The following is a 10,180-nucleotide window of genomic DNA, read 5'->3' as shown; positions in this document are numbered from 1 at the left end:
GTAGTTAGAAATGTTCAAATCAGTTTTACAAGTCTGCCATCTATTGGAATCTGGAAAGTACTACAATAGGAAAAACTACCAATAGATGAAAAGTTATTAAATTCCTGTTTTATCATAAAGATCTAGGGCACATAACTTTGTATTGCATACAACAAAGTAAATGAAAATAACATGTGATAAATCAGACAAAGAAATTCATGAAGTAGGAAACCTGCAAAAAATCCTTAAAGGGATAGTTCACCTAAAAAAGGAGAATTCAAAAGAAGATATTTTGAAGAATATGGGTAACCAAACATTCGATGGACCCCATTGGCTTGGGGCAAAATACAATGGAAGTTTTTTGTGTGTGTGTGTTAAAGCCAAATAAAGAAATTCATACAGGTTTGGAAGAACTTAAGGGTGACGCCAGAATTTTCTATCCCTTTAAGAAATGTGAACCAATGTCCTGCATATCTTTGGTTTACACAAGATTACATTAGAAACATTAACTATTTTTGTGCTGCATGGTACCTACATCCACCATGCTGTGTTGAATACATTTACTGTGCCTTTCAATCTGTCAACTCAAGCACAGGTAGTTTTGTCCCATTTCTGTCACAGTTTTTAAACAGCACAAGCTCCATTGCATCTATAGTGGTATTGCCTAAGGAAGTGTCTCAAAGTGTAGGGTAATGGCAAGGCATCAATACCCTGATACGTTGTACAGCTACAGATAACCGCCCTGCACATGTGCTGCAGAGAGAACGGAAAGTTCCTGGGTAGAGGGCGAGAGAGCAGAGGCTCAAAAAACAGGCAGGTGGCAGGGTCACTGTAGTGCTTTAGTAGGCCAGTGACACTGGAATCTCTGTACATACAAGGGTCACGGCCATCAAAGCTAAAGCGCTTCCCGTTTTGCTCTATCCGAGCGTGGAGGGAGCGGCTGTAGCGCCTAAAGCTAACCGAGAAGAGGTATTCATCCTGGGCAGAGTCTCGGAGCAGAAAAGTTCCTTCTGGTTGCCCTTCCAAAAGATGCTCTGCTTCGAAACGATCCAGTACCCCCCAATAACAGGGGCTGTTGTTGATCTGAAGCAGATCTGGAACCAGGATGTAGTCAGTGTGGGCGCAGCACTGGGCGTCCCCATGTGCAAAAGACGGATCCCAGTCATCCAGACTAGAAGCCCCAGAGGAGCTGATCTCCTCCCAGGAAATGAGCGCTGGAGGTGAGGAGGATAACAAGGGACCTTTGGGTTCGTTTTCGATGCTTAAAGCGGGTTTGGTGCCATGTTTCTTGATCAGGTGCCAACACTGAGCCAGTTCGGATTTCGGAGAGAACGGACACTTGTCCTCCATTAGCTCGGACACATGAATCTTCCGTTTGGACCAAAGAAGGACAGAGAATGGACGTGAGGACCCGGACTGGTGATGATGGTGGTGGTGGTGGTTGCGGAGAGGAAGACACTGGCCAACGGCATCCTGAAACTTCTGCCTCAGGGAACGCCGGGACAGACCTTTTCTGCAAGGAGAGTCTGAATCTGGTTCTCCAGGGATGGGGCAGCTGCACTTCCGCTCTCGACGTCTCCGAGGACAAGAGGCAGAGCGTATGCTCTGGTCGTCCGTTCCTTCCCCCTCTGCCCCTCGGGGCGCTGTCTCATGGCGTGACCCTCGGGAGCGTTTTTTAATACTACGGATGTAACTATCAGCACTCCAGCTTCGCAGGTTCTTGGGACGTGTGTCCGAGTTTTTGGGCTTCCTCTCTGACATTGCTGCAGGCCCTTTTCAGTAAAGTGCTGCACAGAATTTAAAAATCAATTAAGATTGGCAAAGAAATATATGAGGAATTATACTACTTATGCTACTACATGGTTGATTATCTGGTTGAAAGGCATAAAATATTACAAAAGTAATGAATTCACTTTATATTTATGCACAGACACAGACTATTCATATCCAACTACAGTACCAAATAACTTTTTTTTAACAAATTTAGTTTAAAAGTATTTTACATTTAATAAATACAATAAAATAAAAAAATATTTAGGAAAACTGTATTAAATGTCTTCAGGGCACTTTTATCATTCATTTTATCATTTATATATTAATTTACAAAACATGAAATACATTATATACATATTGTGTAGAGCATTTATATATAAATAAATATATATATACACACACACACAATTATTAATTAATTAATTAAAAGATAATCGTAATAATGGATATTTTATATCTATTATTTCTTAGATTTTTTTTTCAAATTTACATTTTATAAAATGAAAAATTACATATTTTGGAAAAATGTAATGGGCACTGTAAAGCAGTTTAAGTCTACATAATTGTATCGTTCCTACATTAATTTACAAAACATTAAATGCATTATATACAGATCATCTGCATTATGGATGTCTGTTATTTTATATATAAGAACTATATACAAGTAACAGACAGGAAAACATTTACAAAGCTATAACTGGGGCGGTACCCTTTCAAAAGGTACACCTATGTACCTAAAGGATGCATATCAGTACCTCATATTGGTTCCAAAAGTGTACATTTTAATGCCCATATTCTTTTTAAAGGGTACTGTCCCAGTGACAGCTTTTGTAAAAAAAAAAAAAAATCTGAGTGTATAACTAATAACTGAAAACATTAACTTGTTCAACCTGTGTCTTTAATATGGAAAAAAAAAATCAAAATCCTACCTTGAGAATAAAATGCAGAATGGAAAATCTTATATCCTCACAGAGGAGAGATGAATTTTTCCATGCCTGAAGTTCGTGCAGTGAGAGCTTGGCATGAACTGAAGGGAGGAAGCGCATCCCTCCTATTTAAAACCTCTCAAGTATCAATTCCACAGAGGAATACTTGCCCTTCACTGGACGGAAGAGGTACTTTTGTCAATGGACAGTTAACCTATCATATCCAACGATGAATGCGCTGTCCAGAAGAAATGACATTGAGAATTTTAAATGAGTAGGCTATAGGATGTATAATCTATATCAGTTTAAAGCAATCATATATATATATATATTTTATCCCTGCTACATTGTTACAGACAGTTTTACTTGCATAAAAACGTGTCCATCTCTAAAATAAACTACAATTTAAATGTATTAGTTCTTAGCATGAACTTTGACTGACCATCAATGAATCAATGAGCTAAATGTAATTAGTCAATAATAATGGACGTCTATTTACGAGGGCAACCTTGTTAGGAAGGAAATGGGAAATTTCCTAACAGACACTGAGAGCTCTACTTCATTGATTTATTGATTGATATGTGCCCTGCTTTAATTTGGGAACATCCGGCAAACATTTGCCTGGCGCAAAAGCAATTTTTGACACCCATTTCAGACGGTGGTCAGGGGTCCATTCCTAGTATCCAGCCAGAAAGTATCAAATATCAAGAGTAATATCAGAGGCATGCAGTTCCGGCCTGCTAAATGGATTACAAAATAAATTCAATAATTCATTATGGCTGTGAAGTCATTAGCTGATGTCATTCTCAAATATTAAAATATTTCAATCTCTTTTGTTTAATATCACAGGCACGCTACTGTATAACAATGAATTATTCATCACAACATCCTGTGCATCTTGTTTGCATTCATTTTCACTGTAATCTCTCTCTCTTTTTCACTCTACATACAAATGTGTGAGGCCAGCAGGATGGCATCCAAGAGATTGAGTGATGAATTCTCTTGCGATCTGTTAAAAGAGGTTGTTCGGATCAATGTAGAGGCTCTTCATAGATGTAAGAACAAGGAAGAACTGTTATGCGCCCAGTCCTTTCTCTTATAATATCGTATTCTTTTCCCTTCTTGTTGTAGAACTTAAAAAATAAAAGCAACATTTTTGCATGTATTTCTACAGTTTAAGTAAATGTTATGAAAGTATTTTTAAATTTTAAGTGAATGTGTGAATAATATGAATTTAAGAGATCTACTGTATGTAAATTGTTCTGTTTATTTCGCCTACATGTTTAATTTTCTCAGTATTAAGGGATAAATAAAAACTTCTGATGATAATTAAGAATGTTTGAAATAACATAAAATAAACAAATTAAAATAAACATGTTTAAGTAAAACGAATAAAACTGAAAAAATTGAAATATAAAAAAACTAACTAGCAAAGCTCATACAATTATTTAAATAAAAATGAAAACCAAAAATATATCAAAAAGGATAACGACAAAGTTATCTAAAGTTCTAAAATAAAACAATATCAGAATCCACAACACAACTGTACCAATAGTACAACGACTTTGTTTCACATGCCTATAGATGGTGAACGACCGCCTCTGCAGAAGAAAATCAACGCCTACTTCCTCATTGCAACTTTGGCCCCGCCCACTGGCGTGTTAGTGAGATGACGAGGAGAGAAGAGCAATACAGGATCACTGGACTAAAAATAACATTACCTTCCAAAGGTAATTATTTTCAACAATGTGAATGTCTCAGTTGAACATTATTTATTTGTATTCGGTACATTTCACTGTGGATTCTTTGGTAAATCGCAGTTTCGGTGCAGACTCTGCCAAAAGACTTTTACAATATGGACTCGACAGTAATGCGACAACATGTTCATTCTAACGCCTGATCTGTGACCAGTGATTTCTGATATGTAATGATTCATGTACAGTCAGATGTCTATGTCAGTAAATCAAATAAGTGACTAAACGCTCAACTTCACGTTTCTTTTAGTAGGATGAAAATAATCTGTAAATTAAACTGTGATTAAATTATATATATATAAAGCGATCAAAGAACGCTCCATTTGCGATCGCTGGAGCTGTCAATCAAACAGCATGTTTTATCAGTATCAGCACAACCATAAATATTCATGCCCCAGTGCATGATGGGAAGAGGAGGAATATGACTACAAAACAATTTGTAGGCCCATTTGGAAAATGTACTTACTAGCAAGATGATGATCTGCTGTTGATGGCTTGACCTAAAAACACAACAAAACAGTCATTATGATAAAAAAGCTGCAATGGGATGCATTATTTGCATTCCAGAAAATTACAATAAATAATTTACTTTTTTTTTCCAGCATTATTTACTTTATCATTTCAAAATGTATTATTACGGTGAATTTTGAATCGCTTGGTAAACAGCATAATTTATTCCCCTCTAACCTTCTTGCCCCATGAATTACCAGAACTTTCCAGCTTCTATCAAATACTTGGACTAAATTTGGATTCCCACCAGACCACACAATGCAGAAGTGAAGCATGTTTAGCTGGAAGAAGTAACAGGATCAGACAACTGGGAGAACAAGCTCCTGTATCATATATGTGCACAAATCTGTAGCCTATATCTGCATGCTAGTGAGAAGTCATGTTCCTGCACAAAGAGGACAGTAACTCAGTATGCCCATTAACATGGCACAGTTTATCAAAAAGAGGGAACCCTGCCAAGCAGGTCTCAGATATGCCAGCTATTACTGTGCTATCGATCTGATGCACAGCAGAGCAACCATGGACATCATGAATTTTTCATTTGATTGTGTTGTCAAACTGTAAAACAAAGGCCATACAAGCCTCACCCTCGTTTTACGAGCACTTTTTTTCTTCTTCAGTGTACAGTCTCAACACCTCCCCCAAGACTTGTTTATGGTATAAGGAAGTTTAAGGCTCTCAGTAACAGACTCCTGCCGTCATAATGATTCCATTGTCTGCACCGGTTCACAACATGTCTGGCCGATAATATCGCATGACCATCATTCAAGTGTAGATTCTACTGATGTTGCTTCAGAACGGTGGCTCTTTGAGTGATGGAAAGTCTGTAATTAAATCAGCGGGAAGTCTCTGGCTCCATGGCTCTTGTGTTCATGTTCTCTCCATTGATCTGTATCAGTATCTGGACGGCTTCTGTAACTGCTGTTGCAGCTGAGGTGCTCTGGGTGTCTGTGTTATGGTATAGCAAAGGTGTTTTGAGAGAAGTCAAATTTCCCTATGGTCTGCTATGCTATTTTAAAGCCAAGGTGTGTAATTTGTTCATATTTAAATGCTTTCTAATGTGCAGATACAAGAAAGCAGATGGATTTGTCTCTTTGGCGCTATAACACTTTGCAACCTGTAACAAATCCTTCAAAATGAACTGAAGCCCTAAAATTATATATAAATATTTTTGGTTCAGATAGCTTATATCAATTAATTTTTATATTTATTTTAAAATAATCATTTTATCTACCTTTAAATTACTAGATTTAATTTAAGCACATTCTTTACATTCTTTCAAATTAAATTCAAAATAATTATCCAATAAATAACCCAACTCAAATCAGCTCAAAATATCTCACACTGGGTCAATTTGGGTACCTCTGGCGACCTCTTGTGGGGCAAAAAATATATACCATGATATTTCATGACTCTTGCCACTAGATGGCGCTATATGGAGCAAATGATCTGTTCCGCTGGGTTCTAAAATCAGTTCTTGAGTTTATCTCTTCTTTATGCATTCAGATACACATGTAGACATTATAAAATGATTGTTTGGTAAAGTTTTAGTTTTAATTTTGAGCATTTGTTAGGTTTCCTATGTATACTGAAGCATTCCTCGCATTCCATTCATTCCTAAGGGGGTCAAATTGGATTTGTTAAAATGTTTTATTACAACCACATACACTCCTCGAATCCAGTCATGTTTTTGTGCGTATTCATGGTTCAAGTGATAAAGTCTAGGAAAACTCAATTTTTACAAAAATATTTAAATAGTTTTGGGTCAAAATTGGGAAAGGATGAGGGCATCCGACAATCCCAAAATAACAACACTGACTCAAAATTTGAGGGCAGGATTATCTGTTTGACCGACCAATGGCAGATGTGTTTGGGAAAACTGTTTGAAGACAAACATTATTGGTATTTAAATATAATAGAGATTGTGCATCCGCATAGCAATGCATTAAAAACATCCAATCAAAACAAAAAAACAAAAACAGCTAATTAATGTCGGCATGAAATGGAGGTTGTTTTTAATCCCTATTATTCTGAGTGAAATGGCTTTTCGAACAAGAAAAAAAAACTGTAGAACGGGACAGGATTTTGTCCATCCAGAAATGATTGGATGTTTGTTGCTATTGATGTGATCTCATGTGAGTGACGGGCGGTGCTGTTCTTCCTTATAGGCAAAGTATAGCCTCTTTGCTCTCAAGAATGATTTAGGGCTGTGTTTCTTTTTTGATTTTGGCTTCCAACAATTACATGATGCTGTTTTCCATTTCTTTCTTTTAAAGTAGTGCACTGTCAACCATACTTAACATTAAAATCAGTCGAATCATGTAACGTCATGTGTAAAGCATTTTGAGCTGTGAAAGAGACGGTGTCCGCAGGTGGCTTTCTGTCTGCGAGATCCAAGATGGAGAGAAACATGGACAAGTATGGGCTTCGGGCGAGCGCTTAAACGGACAAATACACAAAAAATATGTCAAAATGTCCATCTTTCAGTTACGTCTTCAGTGAAGAGATGGGAAAGTAATCGAATGCTTGTCAGTGTATCAGGTCTGTGCATTTGGTCTTAAAGTGACAGCAGCCTAATAAACCTGCTGTCTGTGTCATTTAAAGGGTTACTTCAGTGATTTAGCATTAAGCTTTGTATTTAAACTGGGTCATTTATGCAGTAGAAATGTGAAATTATTGTTGAATTTGGTGCCTTCTAGACTGAGAAAAGACAGAAAATGTATTTTTGTCTCATGTGGATGAAAGACAACAACTCCCAGAATGCACTCGCTTCGCTGCCCTATGAGGCCACTCCGTACACAGTCGTTTTGATCTTCATAGTAATACAATCATTTCGTTCAGTTAGAGAATAAACACTACAGTTAAAAACTGAATGTGTCTTTTCAATAAAGTGTGAGTAAGCCGAAGGAAAGTCACGGCACAGAGCAGAACTGAGGTAACGTTAAGCGCCAGTCTGGCATGTTTTCAGATCGCATATGGAAGCTAAACTATCACAGGAATTCATTGAAAAGTTGAAACACTCACTTTATTTTGCACCGTGCCCCGTTATGATTGTCCGTGTGGCCGTCTGTGTCTTACATTCTGTGAGTGAGATCTCTCCCCTATGGGCGGGTTGATAACATGCGGAACAGCTCCATCTAGTGGCTGTAGTCTTTAGCCTCTGGCCAAAAAATTATTTTTTCCATAAATAAAAGGCATAATTCTCTCGTCTCAGGGGGATATGAGGGGGGAAAGTACCTATAATTTGAATATACTACCGGGTTTCTACTGATACAAAGCCTAATGCTAAATCACTGAAGTTACCCTTTAATATTAATCAAACAACAAAAGAAAATGAGAGAATCATTCACTGCTCTTCACTGAATAACTTTAAAGGGGTCATGAACTGTGTTTTTTATTTTATATATACTGTTGTCTGAGGTCAACTTATGACGTTTGCGTGGTTTTTACTTTCAAAAACATCATAATGAATAAGTAATAGGCTATTTTCTGCCCTGGTTTTGAGGCTCTCTCAAGAAACGCTCAGTTTTTATGGGCGTGCCGCACTGAAGACTTGGAAGTAAACGCCCATGGCTAGGATTGGATAAGATTTGCATATTTAATGAGCTTCAGCTCCCCGGTAGGGAAACGGCAACTGGAATGAATCGCCCACAGGGCTCGCAAAATGTCTTTATTAAACAAACACAATGATTTATCTCTCATCCACCCGCGATTGATTGGAATGTTACTTTTTTATTAACGTTTCTTGGCCCGCCCGATCGGTGAATATAACCGCAAACCGTACACACACACGCGCGCCGTTCAAATATCAAGTCAAGAGAGTGAACAACGCACATCAAGAAAGGATTGTTATTTCACTATTTAAGATAGTTTTTGGTAGCCCGTCTGGAAAACACATAGTCCTGTGACGTTGGGCTTTGCGAGCACAGGCCCATAAACATGTCCGAGTCTGATCCTGAATCGCAATGAACCAAGAACACCACAAATAAAGGATTCTTCAGCCTTTGACAGCATGCTAAGGTATGTTCAGTTAGATATGTACACACAATCAATACAATCTGTAACAATGTAATACTATCACATACAAAAAATATTTGTACTCACAAATATGTGTGTTGCTTCATTCATTCATGTAATCTCATTCTGCCTGCAAATCCAGTCTCTTGTTTACAAACGAATCTGTGGTTAAATGAAGGAACAGACACGCAATTTCTTCCCCACATGAGCTGGATATTCATTAAAAATAAAATTCATCCATGCATTCATAATATTGGAATCCGAATGAAGCTTATGTGGTATGTTTACTGCTTAGAAATTTGATGCGGTTTAGCTCTATGTAGGCCTATGTCATGTGGCATGAGACTATTTCTGTATAGCAGGCTATTATTATTAGAAGGCTAAATTGTTCATTTCGTTCATATCTTTTCTGTTGTATTTGTCCTATTTTTATTTGTATTGTATTACTGAACGTTTCAACTCACTGTTGTTGGTTGACAGTGAAACTGCTCTGAAAGAAAAGATTAAGGGGTTGGGGGTCATTTGGGTTTTTTTATGAATGTACTGACAGTTTTGTTTAGGGACCCCAGAAGTCTAGGACCAGCACTGGTGACAAGTTGTAAATCATTTATAATAAATACTATTCAATATTCCATAAAAAACAAGAATTGTCCTTATGGTCCTACGGTTATTTTTGCAATTCTGTATTGCAAATGCATTAAATAACTCACCAGGGTCCTTTTTATTTACAGCGTTATTTTGAGATCAATTTTGGGGGCGTAATATATTTCTCTGACTAATTTAAAATAAAAGTTTCACAAACAGTTTTTCCATAAACATTGCATTTTACTCATATGGTCATATGATAAGAGTAAAACAGAAAATCCTTATAATGACTATAAGATTTATAGATATAGCACCATATAAATAAATTTAACAACAATGTTACATTGTTCTCTATTAATAAATCATATATGTTAGGGCCAATATTTGCTGTCTCATGTTTTTGTCCATGTAGAGTCATTAAAGACAAACAGACTGAATTTCAATTATTTGTATCTCACTCAATGTAATGATCCATGGTGTAGTCATGTGAACTAGTATATCAGCTTTCGGCAGGCATTTTTTGTGCTCTCAGCCTCCCTATTTCCCGCAAGGTTCATTCAATACCTGCTGTCTCTCTGCTTCCCTGTTCATGCAAGTTATTGAGCTTATTAAGAATGCCTGCAGCATTTTTAAGCA

The 10,180-nt window shown here is 37.1% G+C and overlaps 1 protein-coding gene across 1 annotated transcript; it reads right to left on the bottom strand.

The window, feature by feature from the left end:
• Positions 1-603: 603 nt before the first annotated feature.
• Positions 604-1,740, bottom strand: socs4 (suppressor of cytokine signaling 4; the record flags this gene model as incomplete). The annotated part of the gene is made up of 1 exon (XM_079832425.1): positions 604-1,740. The coding sequence occupies one exon, from the start codon at positions 1,738-1,740 to the stop codon at positions 604-606; it is 1,137 nt and encodes a 378-aa protein (XP_079688551.1).
• Positions 1,741-10,180: the final 8,440 nt, after the last annotated feature.

Source organism: Gobio gobio (genome assembly GCF_949357685.1).
Source record: "Gobio gobio genome assembly, chromosome: 13".
Classification (NCBI taxonomy): domain Eukaryota; kingdom Metazoa; phylum Chordata; class Actinopteri; order Cypriniformes; family Gobionidae; genus Gobio; species Gobio gobio.
The sequence above is the reverse complement of the archived record's forward strand: the minus strand, read 5'-3'. Positions and strand labels throughout refer to the sequence as shown.